Consider the following 22461-nt stretch of genomic DNA (forward strand, 5'->3'; position numbering starts at 1 on the left):
CTAGCTCTGTTTCTATCCTCTGCGTTTACGTTCACAGCGGAATGGTTGGGTGTCTCACAGACCGGTTTGTTACATGAAACTCACTTTATTAAAATTAGATTGTTAGGAACTTTCAACCAATCAGGAATTTCTATCAAGTGTTCATCATTCCTTTGTGTAGTCTACACATGATATTATGTATTTCTTTAAATAATAGATTAAAGTGCCTCTGTCACTTTCACTTCTCTTACTCCTTGGAATTTCCAAGATATAACAGAGGCAGACAGTGACAGCTTTTGTTCTAATAAGAGAAAACACTCAAAAAATTACATACAAAGCTGGAGTCAATAGTCCTATTTCTGCTTCCTACCTCTTTATATTTCAAAACCTAGTTAGGCAAAGTCACCACAAAGTTCTCATGATTACTTTTACAGCGAATATAAAAATCAAAACTAAGCCTAGGCATATGGGTGAAACATCAGTGCTATTTCACAACTTTTAGAGAAGTAACTTTGGAAATTCTTAATCTTTTAACAAATATCTTGTAGAAAGGCTAGAGTACTCTCTGTGTTACAAATGAAGGATTAATCATACATCAGCACGGATGTACACATATAGGTTCCTACTCACTGAACTGAGACTATGCTCTTAAAACACCTCTTTATACATACTTTATATATACTTTTAGCTGATAGTACTGTGTAACACAACACTTTATTTCTGTGTTACAGAAATTGCTGGACTTTCCTAGCACATCAACAGCAAGTCAGTACACCATCCCTCGTACTTAAATACAGAGATTTGGATCTTAGCCAGAGGATGATCAGTGCATGGAGCTACTGAGGAAAAGAAACCTCTTCTTGAAAATCTGAGATCAACAACCGATCCAGTTCCAGCCAGTCCACAACATTTAAGGGTACTAAAAATCTCCAGAGCACTAACTGCTAAATTTGTAACTAAGAAGTTAGATTAGGTTATAACCACCCTTATTCCCTCTAGATCAGACAGACAAGAGTATCTCCATTGCATTGCTCTATTCAGCAAATGTAGTGAAAGGCATTACAAAATGACTGAAAGCTTTGTTTTTCAAAAACTCGTCAGCCCCTTGAGTGAAGATGGAGGTTTTTTTAAAATTTCTAAGACTGAGACCCAGTGAAAAATTTAATTAATTTTCTAACTTAGCATGTAACATCCATCTTGTGGACGTGACACGCCCCCACTTTAAACACATCTAATTTTTTTGCAAAACAAACTATTGTGACTGAAATGATTTTGCCCTTTTAAACTTAAATTTGCTCTCTAAATACACATTTTGTGACAGCTGAGGCTCTCTGTCTTGACAAAAATCACTGCCAGAACCATCTAATAAACTTGTGATTATATGACGGTAGATGCATACACTGATAAGACTCCTGTTAACAAACTTATTTTCAATCAAGACTGCAGGAGTCTCTTTAAAAGACATTTTTGAAGTCTTCTCTTATCTGCCATAGTTCTACGCAGTTTTCTTCATAAAGGCCTATATTCTGAAGTAAGAGAGAGCCTTGCTTAGTAATTCTTTACCAAATTTTGTCACTTTTTATTATTAAACAGAATACTACTGTATATAAATCTCAAATTGACCTCTGACCATTCACAAAGTATCACACTGGAGAGTAAATCACTTTGATCTTTTAAAGTTGGGAGGAGAATGCAGTAATTAGAGGGCATAGTGAGTTAAATGCTCTCTTCATGCTGAGGAAGAGCACGCAGGTGTGCTGAGAGAGCGAAAAGGAAGATAATTAGTTGGTGTTTGCTAATTGTGGGCATTTTGAAAGCAAAAAAAATAACAAAAATGGAACCATGCCCCTTTCAACCTCTACAAAATTCAGAAAACAGATTGAAGTTCATGTTGGAAAAGATAAAGTGGAAGAACTTCATTAGGACACAACAGCAAAAAAAAAATCACCTTGACCCAAAACAGCATTAAGAATTTCATGTTTAAAAATATATAAACAACTTGAAAAGTAAAGTTAGTGTTTAATCATCTTATTAAATAAACTACATGATAATAACATTCTGGAATGGACATCTTTTCAATATCACAAAGAGTCAATAATGAGATTTCATTGCCTGTCTCCATATCATAGGCTTAATAAGTAATTTCAAGGAACAGCGCTAAAAAGAAGGAAGGTATTCAGGCATGCTACCAGCTTTGAAATTCTGTCAGTTCAATTGACATTTCAGTAACTTAGATACTGTTATCTTACCCCCTACCATAAGCTTAAAAAGTAACAAGCTTAATGCTTTTGTAATCTTTACGAAAATGTCATTCTCCCACTAGAAACACGTTTGTGGTCCTAGGGTATTATGTTCATCTGGCCTTTAAAAGAGTACCTCTCTTTTATTAAAACTTCAACTCTGTGTGTTCAAACAGATGGTTTTATTTTCTCCTCAGTACTACTCATCTTTCCATTTAATACAATTGTGCAGTAGAAATCAAATACAATACTTGCAAGGATAAGAAATAAATAATGTGTGACAAAGAGACTATGAAACACATTATTTCCTGTACTAAATGCAAAGACATTTATTTTGTTTCCCCTGAGTAATAGGATCTTGTTTGGCTGTCAAAATTTTATAGGCTTTCCGAGGAATAAAGACAACTGCAGAAATCTGTATCCTATCTATACGTCCACTAGTTTTCAGTTTTAACTTCCTATTTTAAATTCCCACCAACACTGTCTGCCGCATTATTTTAAGTAGGTCACAATTAAACCTAGTGAATATGTCAATATTGGCTCACAATACAAAATTAAGAATCTCTGGTATTTATAAAACAAAAAAATCTAATGATGACATCTGCATTTTTACTCCATCCATATATAGTACCCATGTCATTTTCACTGACGTCCTCGTGTTTTCTGTGAAGGTTATACATACATAAGAGAGAAGTGCTATGGCATTACTTCCCCTTCTTTCATGGATGGAAACTAGGATTTCTCACTCCTCCTGTGTAAGATACAAGGAAGACTGTGCCACACATCACCACGTGCAGTGCAGTTCAAGGAGTCGGCAGTTGCCAAGCCTATCTGCCTACAGGTACCCCTCTTTCCAGCAGCTGCTCCGTATCTTGCTTTACACAGGCCCCTGTTCCTATAAAGCTATGTTACCAGGCATTCTGCAGAGTGACAGAGAGAGCAGAAACGGAAGAGAGAAGCAGATGCCAAGCAGGCAGAACCATAATGGAAGCACATGAGGTACTGATGTCATGCAGAAACAGAAACAAAGCAAGCACGTCCATCAGAAAGGATGAGCAGTTATTGTGGGCCTGCTGGAGCAACAAAAACGAGAAAAAGAATGGGCAAGGAACCAAGGAGGGTGAAATTCCAGTTTCTCTTACCATTCCTTTATTTTTGCCTTTATAATGTCTAAAAGTCACTACAATAGGTATGTAGGTCTTGAAAAATCTAAAATCTTAAATTAATGAAGAAAACTTTAAATAAAACTCCATAATTAAGTTCTAAAATTTTATATTTCTAAAACATTCGGCCCTTAGTAACATATTATAGCTATAACTGAATACTTGCTTGTATTAATGCAAGGATCTGGGCAATATAACGAACTCGAACTGCTGAGGCAGGATGTGATACTGGATATTATAATCTGTAATCCATATGGGCTACTTTACATTAGCGTGCCTTACCAGCACTTCAGAAAGATGCAACAGGACTTTCTAGGACAGAATGGTAGTAAGCCAAATGAATGAGACACCTTCCCCCTTCTTCCTAACACTTTTAAAAAGTCAGATTTCAACAACAGAGTACAAATAAGAAAACATGATTGGATAAGCAGTTGTAACTATAACACACATATTGTAAATTAACTGCTATAGATTGTAATCTGGACAGAAATCTCAAAAAGGTCCAAAGATATAAATATTAATTACATGAAACCAAGTCTGGAATTCTTCAATTTCCAGATATAAATGGCAGAATAAATGATACTAAAGTTATTGAGTCCTAATTATTCCCAGACATGAATAACTGTTTATTCATCACACAGTCACTAAACCAGCAGGTATCAATGCTATTTTAGGCATACCTTTGATAGATAAGACAAAGATCATAGAAGATTGGTTGTAGGCAATAATCGTGGCTCAAGAGATCACAAGCTGACTGAATTTAAATTAAATGGCAGGATAAAAGCAATTCTGAAACTAAGGTTCTTCACTTCAAGAGCAGGAAATGACAAACTAGGGGAAATAAAGCCACGTGCACATGAATGTAGAGGAGAAATAAAATTTAAGTCAAATGTGCAAACCCCAAAACTCGTATTTCAAGTTAGCTGGACAGCAAATTGCTGGGAATACATGAAGATAAGTCACCTTGAAATAGATTTTCCCTACCAAGTACTTTTATTTAATGTCCCAAAGTTACCTTCATTTCAACAAGTTGCTACAAAGGCTGTTTCTCTTCTTGCTCTCAACTCCACTGCACAAATGCAGCTCCTTTAAACAATATTCATAGAATCAATCATAGAATCGTAAGTTGGAAAAGCCCTCTAAGATCATCTAGTCCAACCGTCACTCTAACACCCCCATGCCTGCTAAACCATGTCCTGAAGTGCCACATCTGCATGTTTTTTAAACACCTCCAGGGATGGAGACTCTACCACTGCCCTGGGCAGCCTGGTCCAATGCCTGACCCTGAGCCCTTCTATTCAAGTTTAGATATATGCCATATTCACATCAGGTGTTCAATGAACACAATATATTCCTTAGGAACTCCTGAATATTTAAAGATAATAAATTTAAAATATCATAATTTAAATCACAGTTTGCATTTGAATATAACTTTAGAATAGAATGGAAGTTGGTCATATTCTGGAGAAAGAAAAGAGAAAGGAAGGCTGCTGGACACATAAGTAAGAGGATAGTAGTCTGGGGTAAAAGCATAAAATATGGATATTAAAAGACATCAGTGAAGGTCATTTAACTACTTTGTAGCTATAAATGTTCTTAGTCAAATGTGCATCGTTTCATTTTGTCTCCACTCTGCAATAATATTTTCTTAAAAATAATCAACTACTGATTTTGATGAACACACTATGCATTGCCTAAGATTTAAAAAAAGTATTTCATTTAAGATTTTAAAGTTATTGAATATACTAAAAGTATAACTTTTAGTAACTTAAAGTTATTAAATATACTAAAAATGTATCTTATTGGAAAATGCTGATTTGTCTCTGGCAAGTTTGTAACTAAAAGAAAATATTAAGCCAATGAATTTGAATATGTCACCAAAAAAAACCCCTCAAAGCTCTAATCTCTGTTTAGTTTTAAGCACAGAAAATTTTAAAATAGGCTAATTAGTCTACATGTGTATTTACACTCTCTCTGTATATATAGAAAAAATTACATGAATAACAAAGAAAACCTTCCACTAATACATGACGTCTATAATTTCATGGTTTTTAAGTTTCTTTGGCTGATGTCTTATAAAAGTAGCTGTTTCTTTGTCTGAAAGAGATGAAGGATTAAGATAGGTTAGTAATGCCCGATTAAACTAGCTTAACATTTTTGTAAACAAAAGAACACAAAAAATGTTGAAAAGGTAAAAGCACAATCCACATTTAATAGACTTACTGCAAAAAAACTTCTGAGGAATATCACATTGGAAGTTGAAGAAAAAAATCCTAAGAGATAAGCTGAAAACCAGGTATCTGCATGATTCTTTCTATGCTAAGTATGTTAACAGATACATAGCATTTTTAGTGTTTTTTGCAATACTGTAACATTACATAAACTTTTGAAAGACACATATGATTAATATAATAGAAGGCTGAAAGAACATCTCACAAAATTCCATCAAAAAATATTGGAGGGGAGGGCACTGGGAAACATTCCTCGGACATCATTTTAGCAGACTGGAAACACTGAAGATGTGCTGAGAATACAGAGAAATTATGACCCATGCTAGATAAAAGCCTATTACAATAATGTAGCCCAAACACTAACGGCTGAATCCTGCACTGTTAAAGGTATTAAGTCATTGATTTAACTGGGAACAGGATGAAGTTCTAACATCAAACCACCTGCCTCCACTAGACTTGGCAATGAAAGATGCCAAGTCCCAAAGAACGTGCCTTTTTTCACATGCTGTTTTGCCACCTTCTCTCTCAAACCATGCTCATCCTCAGTCCTGATAAACAGATACAATCTCGTTATAGTACTTGACAAATAACTGTTCTAATACAGTATGAAAACAAAAATGTTAATTCCTTACTTCACAAATAGATTGTTACATATGAAATATTTTAAAGATTTATCACTCTGTTAAAGCTTGTTATAGACTACTTGTATTTTCCTGACAGAAGTAGGTCATAAATATGAAGTTATCCAAGGTTCTAGCATTGTTTCATTTATTTATGCTATTTTTCCCTCGCCTATATAGAAGGATCAATTACAGCAGTTCTTATGGAAAACAAAAAAACAAAGAAAAAAACCAAAACCGACATTTCTCTTAGGGTGGACTAAGCAAACACAACCCCTTCTTTCACCTCTGGGGTAACAGTCCCAATTGAATGCCCTACATTAAATTATTTTGCTGTTCTGAAACGTGCTGGTGTGGTGGTTCCCAGAGGGCAGAGGCAACACACATCAAAAAATAAGCAACACATTGGTACAGCTGTCTTTTAGCTATGAAAAAAAAATCTCCTTCCCTTTCTCCCCTTCCCTCCATACTTCAGCATGCTTTTTTTCTGATACTACCAAACTAAGTATCACTGTCAAAGCAACCTATTAAAGCTCTTTTAACTTAACCTGTGTATAAATACAGACTTCCACTCTCCTTTGTGGGAAAGCAGCAAAGGTATGAGAATTTAATAGGAGTTTCAAGCAGGAAAAGCCACTTGACACTAAGAACTTGTCCATGGTTATAAACCGTCCAAAACAGTATTCTGCAGAATTTTTTCCAGAATAGTCGTTTCAGTGTGAATTGCTTTCTGAACACTTCAATTCCAAAAGAAAAGTGCCTTTTTCTGACTTAGTATGGTACAAATGTAGTATATTCAAACATTCAGAAGACAGAAATCTCTTTCCAGAAAAGATCCTTCACATATGAGCTCAGATACAAGGTCTAGATTTTGTTCAGTTGGTTAATAATACCAAATAATTCACTATTACACAAAATGAAAAAAAAAATTCTATGTAATTTCGTAACTCTGACCCTTCCAACCCCGAACATTCTGTGATTGTGTGACCCCCTCTTTTGCTCCAGCCTGCTGACTTCACCATTGTCGTTTTATTGTTTGACTGCCTGCAGTCTGTTACCACAGATCATCTAGAACAGTCCGGTTCTGCAGAAAACTAGTCAGAGAGACTGCAGGCAAACCAGTGCTTGCCTCCTCCCACACCAGCCTCTTGAAGTAAAATAATATGAAGAACTACACCGTGAAGAGATGAAGACATGAGCATGACAGCCACTGCGAGGAAAGTAATTTTGAGGATTAAATGACATTAACACACACCATTTCTAAACACATCATATGGGTGCTAAGGGGACAGCTGCTGTGCCTGCAGATCTGACCTTCAATACATTTTGAATCAAAATAAAAACCTTCTGTGCGGTTTATGAAATACTGATTTCGGGGTTTTGTTTTGTTTTGTTTTAATTAATTGTGGCAAATGTTTTAAAAGTTTTAAGCAGCTCCCAAGATTTACTTCGTATATTTTAATCTTTCTCTGTTCTTTTGAATATACAATAGAACTACGCCCTGGAAATCTGTCCTGATAGATGTGCTGGCACAAAACCACGTAAAGACACGAATTACTATCTTAATAGATTGAAGGATTGTTCCTTTCCTTCTTGTAACATAGAAGCAGTTAATGCATAGTTTTTTTCAGAGAGCATCCCTTATGGCCACTTTAATCTCCATGTTTTAGATGTAAAATGGAGACAACTGAACTTCCCCACCTTTGCGAGTTGTTTTGAGATTGAAAGAAAAATTAAGTTACAAACTTCCAGTTCCCTAACAGTATTTTTTTTGTCAGTTCATCCTTTCACTCCCGTCTCACTGTGTAGCACAAAGATATATTTCTTGTCATTTATTCCGTAAGTCAACAATACTCTGACATTGCTTCTCCTTGTTTTCCACCAACATTCAATCCCACTAATATTTAAGCTTTACACCGAACTTCTCATACTTTCACATTATCTGTCTGCATGCCTCTTCCCCTACCTTATCTTTTGTATGTTCCACATTTTCCTCCATATTTCAGCTCCTGTTAAAAATTCTTTCTGCATTTCTTCCAGTGGAATTTCTAGCTGACTTACATTAACATGTATATTGACTTTAAAACTCACAAGAGTATAATTTTCTTCTGCATAGACCTGGCAAATCATCACCTCACTCATCCTTTATGTTGTACAACCAAAAGATCTATCTTCTGTTTCTGTATGTTTCACATTATTCTGAACTTTTAATATTTTTTGTCTGCAAACTGCTTCACCTTTATGGAAAGGCTATGTTTTAAACAAACAGCTGTTGCACAGAGGAGTGTTCAAGACTCTGCACTGAAAAAGCAATTACATACAATCATGCAATTATGTTATGAAAGTTTCCATTCTGTATGATTTTTTTCTAAAGCTTTGATTCCTCCCTTTGGAAATTAGCATGTCGGTTTCACCGACTGTAAAAAGAAAGGACAGAAAATACCACTTCAATAACAGATTCTTTTCCTGCCTTAAATTCCTTAGAACAAGAAGAAATGACCAGGTAGCATTAACTCTAACTTACCGTACTTTCACAAGACTAGAAAATGTAATTTTTTTTTAGAATTAGAGTCTGCATAGTAAGTTTTTGGGTCAGCTCTGATGTATGAATCTGTGTCTATTTCAAGGTCACATTATTGTATGGACTTTCCTATAACCTCCTTTAAACTCCTGACAATTCGAAAAAAGTGGGGGTAGAAGTTTGTGGGTTTTTAAACCTGGATTAAATAGTTCTTATTCTATTATATATTTAAGCAGTTGGAATAAGTTAGACTGAAAGAAATTACTATGACATGACAATGTTATCCAGTGAATTATAAGGGGGTTTCTACATACATAAGCATAAGATACTCTCTCTTACTTTAAAACCTTTTTCATAATAATTCTGACACAGTCTATAATTCAACTGCAGTAATATGGTTAAAACATAAAGCTGTAATTAATAATCTCAGGCCTCTCTCTTCATAGGCAATAATCAAGTATATTGAAAAAGAATAGTACGATTAAAATAATACCTAACAACAATGAACGCAGAGTAAGGCTACTAACCCGCAGCATGAACTGTTCCTCTATGCTTCTTTGAAATCTTGTTTGCCTTAACTCTGTGTAGAGCATTTTCTTTGAACTGCAGCTCACAAAGTCTTTCAAGAAGAACTGTCATTTCTTCAGTGATGGTATCCAGATAAGTTTCATTAATAAAATTCAGTGATGAAGAAGGATCAATAATTTCACTTAATATATACAAATCCTCTTTTATCATTGTGCACAATGTGGGTATGGAACTTTGGTAACCATGAACCACCTTATCAAAATTTGTTTCACCACAACTAGACAAAATACAGTTCTGTAGAAGATCGCTAACCAGTTTATTCCGCATATTTTGATACTTCTTTAAGACTTCTGATTCAGGATAAAGAAACAAAAGTTGCTGTATGCACTGAGTTTTAAACTCCACCTGTTGTTGTAAAGCATTAGTATTTGTTTCTTCTTGACTTTGCAGTCTATTTACTAAAAACCGTCGAAGACGCAATCTCACATCATCCCAGAGAGATTTCACATCCATAGTTGAATCATCCTCAACGGCATGAAGGGAAGATGTTAGCTCAAAAGACGTCCCACTTGGAGTACAGGGAAATGAGACACCACACTGACTAGAGAGATCCAGAAGGAAGTGAAGAATCATTTCTTCTTGATTTTGCTCATTCTTCAGCAAGCTTTGCTAACAAAGGTAAATCAGACAGTATTTTAGCAATGTTTTGTTAATTGTGGTTCATAAAAAGAACAGCTTCATGCCAGAGTACCAATTGTTTCCAATGCTAATTACCTTACCAGCAAATAAGAGACTCAAACAGATTGCTATATAAAAAACAGAAGCAACAAAGCCTGTATTCCCATGGATTTATGTGCCAATCCATCTCCTTGTCTACCTGCTTCAATACCTCACACTCCTCTTCCCATCTCTCTTACATCCTCAGTCTCTTTTCTCAATCAATTCTAACCTACAATTCAAAGGAAGGCTTTGGAAAGCTCATTAGGTAAGCCTTGGCAGCCTGTTTGTTGTCCACACACACATCTTTGAAAGAAAATGGTATGAAAAATTACTAAAGATTTACACAGATAATGACAGGTTTTGCTCATAAAACGAAGACAGGAATTTATAAAATGAAACATTGTTGCTTTCTATGTTCTGGCTCAGCAGGCAACCATCAAAAACGCCATTCTAAAGATAAAATAATCTTCCCAGGACCCCCTTAAAGAACTGAAACTGAAAACTTGTTAAGAATTGAATGGGCTTAGATCACACAGGGCAGAAGAATAAGAAGCCGTGTATCCTGTCAAATCAAGATGCAGACTGATACATTGACAACACAGCAACCTCTAACTACACCTCAGCTATACGGGCTGGGGGAGAAGAAGGAATCCAGTTAACAAAGCAAGTGAAAGCACACGGACGCGTGCGCTGGTCCGAGTTCATCTCAGCCTGAAGAGCTTCCTCTTGGTCCACAGCCAGGATCTTGACCTTAGAGTTGCTTCAGGTTAACAGACTATTCAGCAAACAGCAGGTCCTCTTGTCACAGCTCACTGCTTTCTACTTGTCCCAGAATGGCAAAGATTTAAACAGCACTTTGCAGCTTTTTTTTTGTCACGGGACACCAAAATGTCCTTCCTCTCCCAGAGAAAAAAATTTACCTGTTATAAACCCATTTCCCACATCCTCAACACTTTTCCTACTGCAGTTTGGCTTTGGCCACAGTCCTAGGCCCATCAACTTTTTATCTGTAAAGACCTGCTCTCAATCCTCCCACTGCACTAGAGCTGACTACTGATTTCCCCACCACAGTCACAAGAAAACTGAGTGAAACCAGTGATACTCTAGGTTTCAGGAACCCCAGCAGGCAAGCCATAAGTGAATCAGGATCTCGACGCCCTGTCACTTGCTCCCCCATCTCCTATTACAGCTCTCCAACAGAGAAAAGTGTTGTGGCAAATCACACAAGGGTAGGTCTTTCTACTCCTGTCCTTTATCTGGGTCTCCCATCTATACTCCATCCTATAAAGCAAGGCTAGTAAAGTAACTGTTTGCAATGTTCCACCTTCAGAACTACCGATTTCTTTAACCTACAGTATCTGAGGAAATGATTAGTTTTATTTCTTTTCCCATTTTGAAAGAGAGAAACAAATAAAATTTCAGTATGATACTGCTTAAATATAATAATTTCCAATGTAAAATGTTCAATTTTTCTGCTGTAGCAAGCTTTGATCAGTACATAGCTTATAAAACTACAAAAAAGACAAAATTTAGAACAAAAAATTTTGTCAGCTCCCCCCCCCTCGCTTTTGAGTCACCAAAATTTTCAGTATCAGACCTCCTATTCTTTATTCTAGATGATGCAAAACTGGAGTGCTCCATGATGAAAATTAAAATTAAAAGACTTGTACCACAGTAGCTAATTCTGAACAAAAAACAGAGAGTATGATTGCCTCCCATAAAGGAAAGTCTTTAAAATAATAGGCTAGCTATTTTTCCTCCATTTCAGATCTTTATTTCAGAATGCTTCCTATGAATTTTTTTACTTTTAAGCAGGAAACACATGTGGAAGAATAATAAAGGAAATTAGCAGTCAAGTATCATCCTACAAAATCATGTGCATGTGACAGAAATATGTGTAACTAGTTAAAATCTTAAATCATACATATCAATATTCACATACATAAGACTGATTTGATTTTCCTTTATTATCTGCTGAAGTATTCCACAAAGTTTTATGGCCCCAAATAGAACATGCCTCAGCGTGTAAACTGAAACCTAATCACTAACCACCATGTTGAAGAATTGAGTCTCCACAAGAAGACTTCTGGAATTGAAAGGTTAGATTTGTTTTATGAAATATGCTCAAATACTATATTCTGAAATGAACAAAACAAGAGAAGCTGTCAAAACAGCAAATGTAACTGATGCCTCTCCCAAGCAAATCCCCACTGCTGTTTTTTTTTAATGATTAGCAGAAACATTTTTACTCATGAAAGCCAATAAGAATCAAAGTATTGTTTCAAGCCCTTTGCAACTTAAACTCAAGCATTAAAACTAGGGAGCTTGCAGATGCCGTCTTAGACTTAGTGTTACTCAGAAAAAGAGCCCCTGAAGTGAACTTTGAAGCTCGGAAAACACAGTGTCATCAAATCTCTTTGAACATTGCCTATATTGACATAGGCTTTTCTATTTAAAAAATAACCTGTAAAGATACTTCAGAAGATGATGCCAAAACCATTCAAGAGAAAAAGATCCAAATTAGTATCCAAAGGTTTTAGAAAAGCATGAAAAGTTCTCTTACAAGCACAGAAAGTTAGTGACAATAATCTACAGGAAAACATTTGCGGTCTACCAACTGGACTAGTACCTACTATAGACTACTACCTATCATATCAATACACAAATCCAATAAGATGCAGATTTTGTTAAAAAAAAGATTTTGTCATTGGTTTAGCAGGAACAGAATGTAATGACAATACGTTCAGGTACATTTTCAGCTTTTAAATATTTACAATTACAAAACAGTACACAGAGTGATGAAATTTCACATAATTGACATTTTCAGACTTCATGAAGAACCTCTCCACAATTACATGAGTTCACAAATGCATGAGAATAGCACGCTAACAATAAATCTAAATACAGCACCACAGCCAAAGCACATACAGAACTTTGTGCTATTTTTTTTAATTGTTCTAGCAGCTTAAAAGATAAACAAAATCCCTAACAAAATCAATACACATAATAAGGGTAACAGTGAATAGGGATATTGGCCTGAAGTAGAGGAAGGTTAGTATTATTGAAGATGTATTATATGACACTTAATTAAAATCTTGCAAGTGAGAAATTAAGTCAACCAAGTAATTAGTTCATTTGGTGGAGATGCACATTTAAGAAAGGTCAGATTGTAATAATCTCATTAATGCTGAATATTATTGAAAATAGTTTGCTGCAGACCTGTTTATGGAGCTAAAGATTATCTACTGCGAGTATAACTTCTTGCAGATGGATTGTCTATGCTAATGCATAAACACTTTTCATCTGTAGTCTCATCTGCACAACAGGCTGCATTATCCAAGCATCCATGAGCCTGGAAACATCGACGTCCAAGTTCCTGATTTCCACAGATGTTTTCCTGACAAACTGTGCAGAATTGAGACTTCAAGGCTTCTCACACTTTGCTGTGTGTTTAGCAGCCTGCCACGGAGCCATTCTCAAAGCTTAACTGGACTCTGCATCCCACAGCCAGACTGTCATGCAGTCAGTATGCTCCTGGGAGGCTGCAGAGCCAGAAAGCACGTTTTGTATCTGACATACCCGAAGTATGCCAGAGATGGGGACATTCTGGTGTTTCCCAAACAAATGCCGCCACCTGGTGTTCAGGTACATGGCTGGAATAGGCTTTGGAGAAGGAAGAGAGACGGGAGTGGACACAAGTCATCATGGCCATGCCCTCTTCTGAAGGGCTTTAACTAAGGATCTAACTGGACTAAGCAGAGTAACAAAAGACTACATAAGTCAGCATTTTCTGGGATTCTCTCATTTTGTCTAGATCAAGTATAACATGTAGCAGGCTCTGACATCCTTGGGCGGCATGATTATTAACAGCAACGTTCATGCCGATTACCTGTGTTAGAAGGGGACAAAATCACTTCACCACATGAACATTAAAGACCTGGTGTTTCCTAAGATGACCCCATTTGACACAGCTTAATATCCAGCGGATTGAAGGCTGACTGAAACATCAACAACCAGTTTCAAAAGTTAAAAAATGAGAGGCGATTTGATGAAGCTTGATTTCTAGCCAGGAGATAGTCGCAAAGGAGAAAATACTCCACTTCTCCACAGCATTTTTCCTCTGCCAATGCAGCCAATCTTAGCCTAAAGGTGTTCATGTCCTACAACTAAAACATGACATGGACGTGACAAAGAACAATCCACTGGATACTGTTTATTTGTTTTGACACTCCTACATATGTACATCATATGAACACAGATATACATGGCTCATACAGAAACCTGCAGGCTGTCATTTACTGAGGTATCATTCTCCACTTCTCTAGTCAGTTCAATTTTCCAGACTTCCATTTCCACAAATACATTCTACAGTTAACTTAAAAAAAAAAAAATTGGCTAAAAATGCCTGCTAAAACGGTGGAATTTTTTGTTGAAGTGAAATTTGATTTCTGGTTACGCAATGGATGTAGTTCCCACATTTCTAATTAAAAAAAGTAGATAGGAAGTTAATGCTTAAATAATGAATAAAGGACAATAATCTGTATTAGATGAGTTAAATTCATACTGATACAAGTGAAGAGCAAGCGTTAACAGCCTTGGTGTAGACAGTAACTTCAGACAGTTTTTACCAATGTGTTTATGAAACATCCTAGCAGTGCTGAACATGTGGTAGTATCAGCAAAGATTTTGTCCCAAGTTTGTCTATTTAAGGCACGATCAAAAGGAAACATAACTCCCTGCTGTGGACACAAAAACAGTACTAAGCTTTATAACAAAATTTCTGAACTCTCCCCACAACAGTGAAGACTGAAATGAGAAAACTAACTAAGCTCAATGCCCCGCCACATCATATAACCATCCTTCCCAAACATTAAAGTCTTTAGCAAATTATTTTTACCAGGGTCCTAAGAAACTCCATCAGCTCTCCATGGTGTGTGGAAGAAGGTCTCAGAGAACTAAAACTGCAGTTGTTTAGCCACTGAAGACAGTCATTTGTGCTTTGCAGTATTTCCTCGGTACATATTTCATTCACTTCTGATTGCAGGTCATTAAGACACCGTTCTATGCTAGCAAAAAAAAAAACAAAAAATCATGGTGTTTATTTTTTTTCATGATTTGGGAGATAAATGCATTTTATATATTCCATATTTCAAAAGGAAAAACTACTTCGAATTAATGTTACTCTAGTCCTTTTTCATAGGTTAAATTACTCTCACAAAATGGGGTCTGAATTTGCAGGATTAACGTTTAAATATAGTCGAGCTAGAGCTAAAATAAATTTCCTTCAGGCCAGACTGTATCATCCTTCGTAAAAGTACTGCCTCAGTTCTCAAACAATCTTGTACTTTTTAATAAAGTAGTTAGTGAATAAAACATCATCCAACCTAAGATCTGGTCCTTGGTGCTTAATTAGCTAAAGCAGAGAATATAAACTGAATCAACTACCATATTCAAAGGTGAATGTGTCATTTTGCTACTTTAGCAATCAGCAGTTGTTTTATAATACATAACATACATTAACGACTTCTTAAAGACCCACTGACACCACAGAAAATGCTGAAAAGAATTTTAGAGTCAGCTGTGCTGAGAGAGCAGATCTTTTCTTTCTTGTTTTCGTCATTAGAACACTTGAAAGAAAACATCATAATCCTGTTTATGAAATCAGGTGTGACTGGTATGGTCACTACAGGAATTTCAGTTGCAAAAATCACAAGGACAACTGAGTATCCAAAATTATTTTATTTCTATTTGCGTGGACACTTACATGAAAACATTAAAAAAGAAAAATACAGACACAACCTAACTCTATAAAATTTCCTACAAAAACATCTTTTCAATATTTCAGGACTATTTTTTTTTTTAAAAGCAATGCTTAATATTTTACATAGTTTCAGTGAGAAAAATGGTATTGACTAGATCTAGGCAGATCTAGGTTTAGTACAAACAGAGCCAACAACAAGACTGATGCCAGTTTTGTTTTATTGAAGTGTAAAGTGATTCTCACTACCATCTGAATTTTGTTTTGGAGTATGTTAGCTATTCCATTTATGTTCTTACAGCTGATAAGAGATGCAAGGTTTAACACAAATTAACATTTAGTTCTTTCCATCTCTGTAGAGTTACAGGATTAGATGAGACTCGGCTCTCTACAGGTATTTCAGTGTCTGATACTTTTGATTGTATTACTTTCTATTTTCATGACATCAACCAAACAACAAACTTGCCCGTTATACTGCTACGTGCCTCTCTTTTATAGACATGACGTATGGATGTTTTTCTTCAACTACACTGTAACATTTTCAACCTTGACTAGCTTTGGCAAAAGAAGACAAGAGAAGATTAGAAAAGAGGACAGAAAGAGAAGAAAAGGAGCACGAGAGGAGAGGGAAGAAAAGAAACTGGAAAACAAATAATATCTTTCAGTTTAATACAAGCCGCGACAAAAATACCAAATTAAAGACCTGCAGTTTTCAGAAAAAAACCTTGGTAACCTTGAAAAAAACTTCTAATTTTATTCTGCATAACTTCTCTGTATGGAACGATGCATTTCTTATGAAATGTCGTCTTTGGGGAGTAAAATATTTTTATTAAAAATATAACCTGCTTTGAACATGAATTTTTAAAAAGTATCTTAAACACTACTAACCCATATCAATTGCTGAAGAGAAATCAGTGATGAAAGGCCTTTCTGCATATCACCCACTGACTATACTTTGTCATTTAATTCTGCCTGCAGTACTGTTTTCAGGATGTGGAAGAAGTATTTATTTGATTTTCTACTGGATTTTCACCTTTATTGAGTGATTTGCATTTTATTCTTTTAGAGATGTTATGCAACGTATCCTAAATTCCTGTGAGCTGTCTCATTGTGATCAACAGCAATAAAGCAAATCAGTGTCATCCATACCTTTGGGAACGGAGTCTGTTAGTTTGAATCGACATTTTAAAACAACCGTGGGAAAAAAATAATAAAATGATCACACTAAATTAAGTTCAGAGATAAACAGTAGTCTGCATTTTCCTTTTATTTTTAAGTTACCTACAACAAGCACAAAAGAGAGTAAATTTTTTTTGAGAATGCCATCAAGACATATCATCTACAATAGATTTCGCTTTTTGCCTTTTTTTTTCTTTAAAATGCAGTACTAAATAATAACAAGCTCAATATGAAAACTGCATCAACTACAATTATAGATTGCAGGGACGATCATAAGAACGTAAGTGCAGCATTTTGAATCTCAGGAAAAAAAACATAAATTGTTTCCGAAACTATGACTATACAACTTCTAAAAAAATTTCACCAAAATAAATAGGTCTTTCTGAACAGCTTATTTTCCCATATTTAATTGTATCCATTAAGAATTATGTGTGTACTTGTTTTATGCTTAAAAGACATGAGCTAAACCATTCAAAGTGTATCCACTCTACCAAAATGAAGTCACCACATTTTACAGCTCCATTATCTTCAGAAACCAAATTCAGTAAGTACAGCCAGTGCTAAAATATATAAAAACTTTTAAAACTTCTGAACACTTGGTTGGCCTGTAAAACACTTCCATAAAATTGACACAAAGAGTTCAAAATTAAGTGCACTGAAGAAGTATCTTTCCACCATCAAAACGACCTTATCAGGAGCACAAAGGAACTCCATGAAAAACAATTACTCCCTGCCAGTGGCACACTTGGTTTCCTAACAGGATAGCCCAGCCATGAATACCAATTCTAAACTTGACAAGAGACTGGCATGTCTTTTTATACTGTGAAACCTGTTCTCAGGACTATGAAACTAAACACCTTGTTCACACACCTTGACTCCTGGGACACTACCAATGGCTTTTATTACGGTGTGCTGATGTGGTCTCATCCAAACATACCCAAGAGATTAAAGCATTATACATTATAAGACTGACTACTGTTGTCAGTCTGTGCCATTCTGCTTCAATTAGAAATCAGTTTTCACACTCATCTTTGACATATGAATCTGTGTGCAAGCCAATAAACTACAAGCTATGAATAGGCTACAGCCTTTTTAGCACCAGGTATCTTGGTTATTTGTCCCAACACTGATAAGGAGCTTAAGTGGATAAGTTTCAATGGCCCCTCCTGTAAGTACAAATCATGATAAATCCCTTCATTTTATTTAATCCTTTTATCCCAATAAAGTAAACATTGAATTAGGATTTTGACTGAATAAAAATATTTTCATCTTGTTTACTTACAGCATACTGTAGGTAAACATGGTCTCAAAAGCTTTGCTATTTAAGATTTTTGTCAACAATTAGTTTACAAGAACATGGCTAATTATAGGTACTTATTCCTTTACATTAATTACAGGATTAAATTTAATATTTAGGAATTTGGTTACTTCTGAAAGAAAAATTTATTGTGTATTATCTGGGTTTAGAAAGCCATCATTTTAAATACAAGACATTGGCCAAATAGGATTAAAATTATTCTCACTATGAAGGCTAGTATTTAAAACTTTAAAAGTTCGTATCAGTGTAGGCTAGTATTTAAAACTTTTAAAGTTTGTATCAGTGTAGGGAGAACAAGATTTTGGTTTCCTTTTTTAGAAAGCAAATTTGCTGAAGTTTTAAAAACTGTAAGCAAAATATATAATTTTGATGTGAAAATGTGCTTAATGTACTTAATGAATTATATCCTTAAAAATACAATTACAAAAAGCCATACAAAGTGCCGAATTCCATTTTTTCTCCCAGTTAATACTTTTTCATTAAGGTTTAACTGCAAATATATTTTAGTAAGTTCAGTGTAGTAAATAAGCTCCTTCCGTTGAACAAATTGAGGCATCAACCCAGACGATGTCAACTGAAACTATACACATACGATGGGAGTGTAAATTGTCTTAAAATCATGTGCAGCCAACAGAAAAATACAACCATGCGCCTGTGCAACCCTATCTAAATCAGGAACACAAGATTTGGAATACAATGCGGAAATCAGACATAGTTCAGTACTTAACGCTTCTTCCCTGTCTACTGTTGTTCACTGGTTCTGTGCTCCATATCTAAATTTTTTGAAACACCCTCTGAAATTCTAAACCTTAATGACAAGGTGAGTGATCCAATTCATGTTTTAGGTGCTCAGGTACCAAAGCTGAGACATTGCTGAACCTAATCAGAAGTTGCTTAATTTTTCTGTTGGAAATCTGCCTATGGGAACAACATTAGAATAGCTGTTCCTGGTCAGATGGAAAGTCTCCAGGTCCCTGACAGTGGTCATTAGGAGATGCCAAAGAAGAATCAAAAAAAACAAGAAAAAAAAATGTTAAGATTTCTCAAAATATTTTCACCATCTTTAGCAGTTTGTGACACAAGGACTTAAATCAGATAGTGTATTTTACAGCCCTCAATTAATTTGCCTTTCACAGATTATTCCACTTTTATTTGAACCTGTGGAACTGCTCAGACATAAGCAGAAAAAAATAGTCACCAAACTACTAAACAAGGAGCGGAATATTAAAGCTCTGAGAAAAAATTAACTGTTCTCTGGAGTAAAGAAATCTGATAGTTATGTTCACACGGATTTTTGTAATATTAACAGTTTTTCAAGAAAGAAATCCTTAGTCACACACAAGGAGTGTCTTGAGCCTCTGTGGGCACATCAATGCTTGCAGTTGGTGTACCATTACACAAGATAAAATTATTTCACTGAAATACCTTCTCCTTTTTACCAGTGAGGGTTGGCTTTGTTTTGTTTTGTTTTTTAAACTAAGCAAAGTTCTTTTATGTTATCTGTGTCCACACTGGAATGCTTTTCTGGAGTACCAAGCTGATACCATTTGGTAAGTATTCCCACTGTAGAGAGACAGTCTGAATCTGAAAAGTCCTAGGTGCTTGTATTTATTAAATTCATGACAGTTATTAGGAATAACCTAATCATGTGGAGAGACTGCTTTTTAAGTTGCTGCATCAATGGACAAACAGTTACAAACCAAGTACTACAATGAAACTGATAGTGTAAGCACTGTCATACTGATACAACATTATTTTGAAAAGCACAGTATCAAAATGAGGGTTGCTGTCTCCATGTATCATTTTCCATTGCCTAAGATTACTATAAGTAAGTTGAAGGATGATCCTCTAACTCCTTTCAATTTCTAACAAGCACTGTTTCAATTTATTTCATATAGCATATGGAACAGCCATAAAATGACAATGAGATTGGTTAAATTAAACTGCTAAGCTATAAAGTGAAATTATCTTTAAACCTCATGTTACTTATGCTTAAGATCCTCATATTCATGGAGATCTGCTTCTAGAATCAGAGTTTACGTGTCTTTTATTACGAACAGACAGTTTGTTTTAAAATTAATAATTGTTTCCACTGTTTTTTGAAGACAGAAGCACTAACATAATACTACTTTGTTATTATCATGTATATTCATTAAAAACTTCACTGCTAAAGATACACGGCATTTTGTACGAAATCAGTCACATCATTTGGAAACCTGTGTGTCAGAGGACCTGGTGTACACTTCAAGCAGTAAGAGATCTTTGAGAAAGATCTTTACCAGTATAAATCCCACAGGCATTTTCATTGTTACACTTTCTCCCATGATTAAACAAACATTTTGTTTTATTTCATGAAAGCTGACCTGCCAAAAAGGAAATATTCAGAAAATTTCCCATGATCTGCAGGCAATTTCATGAGGTCACTGCTGATGCCTAAGCACTACTGTGTGTTCATAAATAGCAAGTTAACAAAAAATATAAATAACTTGTCTTCTAGTAACTCTTAAACTGCTAGATACAATCTAACTGAACAACAACATAAAGCTTCATGCAAAAAATATTTTGATAACTTTATCCTGAACAGAAACAAGAGGTTTTACAAAAAATGACTATTTATAATCTTGCATGTTCCTGCAATGCTTACGATAACCTACAGTAACACTCCTGGTACAACATATATCTTAGGATTTCTAAAATTCTGAAAAAAATGAGATTATTATGTTTCCAGTCCTGTAATGCTTACACTCTTCCACTCGAGTCTACCTGATCATGAATTTATTCTTTCTGGCCTGTCCATTTTCTCACTCTGATTAACCTAACTGCATAAAGAGACAAAATTCCTTTTCATATTTTATGTTCTTCACCATGCTGACATCAACAGCAGAGAAGAAAGCCAGAAAGCAAAGCTGCTATTGCTAATGGCATAGGTTTTGTTATCACCTCATATTTGGGTGTACATTAGCATGTTTTTTCATAGTTTGACTGCATAATTGTTATTCATATTTGTATCTAAGTTCTATTAAAAATATAAAATAAGGCCAATAAGAATGAAGTTAAATATTATTCCGGAAGGAGTAATACTAAACTGACGGAAAGATTGACCACAAAACTTTACTTCTGGATGGAGATGCCAAGATTTTCTTCAAAATAAAAGAGAAAGATAACTCCTGCAGCACATCTCAATTTAAAAACACATGAGCCCTTGCACACCCCAATTCTGATACAGGAAAATGGAATGAGACAGCAGTGCTTCATACCTTGTTTGAAACTCCTCAGTCCCTGTGTTGTGAGGTATTGGAAGTGGGAAGCATTCCTATGCAAAGTTATGATCAACAACTACAAACTGTCACACTAATATCCTTATTGAGGTACTTTCCAGACAGTCCTATTATGTGCAAGTTAAGGATCTTGTCAGTTGCTCAAATAATGATTACAATTTATATTGAACAGTTATGGGACAAGACACAATGCTATAAGCACTTCTTAACATTGATCTCACCGGAGCCCTTCAAAAAAGACCTTCATCAAAATCCAAGATGACTGAATTACCATTAATTAGACAGAAGGTCAGGTTGAAGTTTATCAGATTGAAGTCAAATTAAGCCTTTGCGAAAAACCTCACAAAGATATAATCTCCAGCATATCGTGGAGACACAATTATTAGCAAATAATTTTGTCAAATTCTGAGTAATTGCTCTGTTGAAGACCTAGAACATCTCACAATCCTACAGCCTCATAGAATCTATCATCAATTTATCACCACTAAAAGACAGACAATCACTCACTGAAGAAAGAACTGAATACACACACACAAAAAATCAACCTCTGAAGAGATTTCATGCTTACAATCACTTTCAACTTATGCTCTATAAGCTTGGTTTCAAGCTCTGTACCTTATTTTCTGCTTAGAAGTATTGAATTATCAGCTGAAAGTTTAGTTCTATGGATTGCTCAAAAATTAACTCTTACTAATTCTTAATCCTCCAATTAGGAAAATAAATATCCAAAGACTTTGTTCTGATAAACAGTAAAAGTGAAAGCAAATGTGACGGGAATGACTGAAGGCAAATGGCTGCCCTGATGAAATTATGAACACAACTTCATTCTTTAGAATAACCCAAGACTATCACTGCACATAAAACCGGCCAGCAATTATAATAGTTTCATGAGTTTCACCTACCTCTGCAAAAATAAAGTTAACAGT

The 22461-nt window shown here is 35.3% G+C and overlaps 1 protein-coding gene across 2 annotated transcripts in view; it reads right to left on the reverse strand.

Annotated features, from left to right (window-relative positions):
* KIAA0825 (KIAA0825 ortholog) overlaps nt 1-22461 on the reverse strand; it is a 251925-nt gene that overhangs the window by 196485 nt on the left and 32979 nt on the right. For both annotated transcript variants that reach the window (XM_075446981.1, XM_075446980.1), the window contains exons 4-5: nt 14900-15068; nt 9282-9951 (exon numbers count right to left, since the gene is read on the reverse strand). In XM_075446981.1, coding sequence (XP_075303096.1) covers nt 9282-9951; nt 14900-15068 — 839 coding nt within the window. The remainder of the gene's footprint in view (nt 1-9281; nt 9952-14899; nt 15069-22461) is intronic.

Source organism: Opisthocomus hoazin, chromosome Z (genome assembly GCF_030867145.1).
Source record: "Opisthocomus hoazin isolate bOpiHoa1 chromosome Z, bOpiHoa1.hap1, whole genome shotgun sequence".
Classification (NCBI taxonomy): domain Eukaryota; kingdom Metazoa; phylum Chordata; class Aves; order Opisthocomiformes; family Opisthocomidae; genus Opisthocomus; species Opisthocomus hoazin.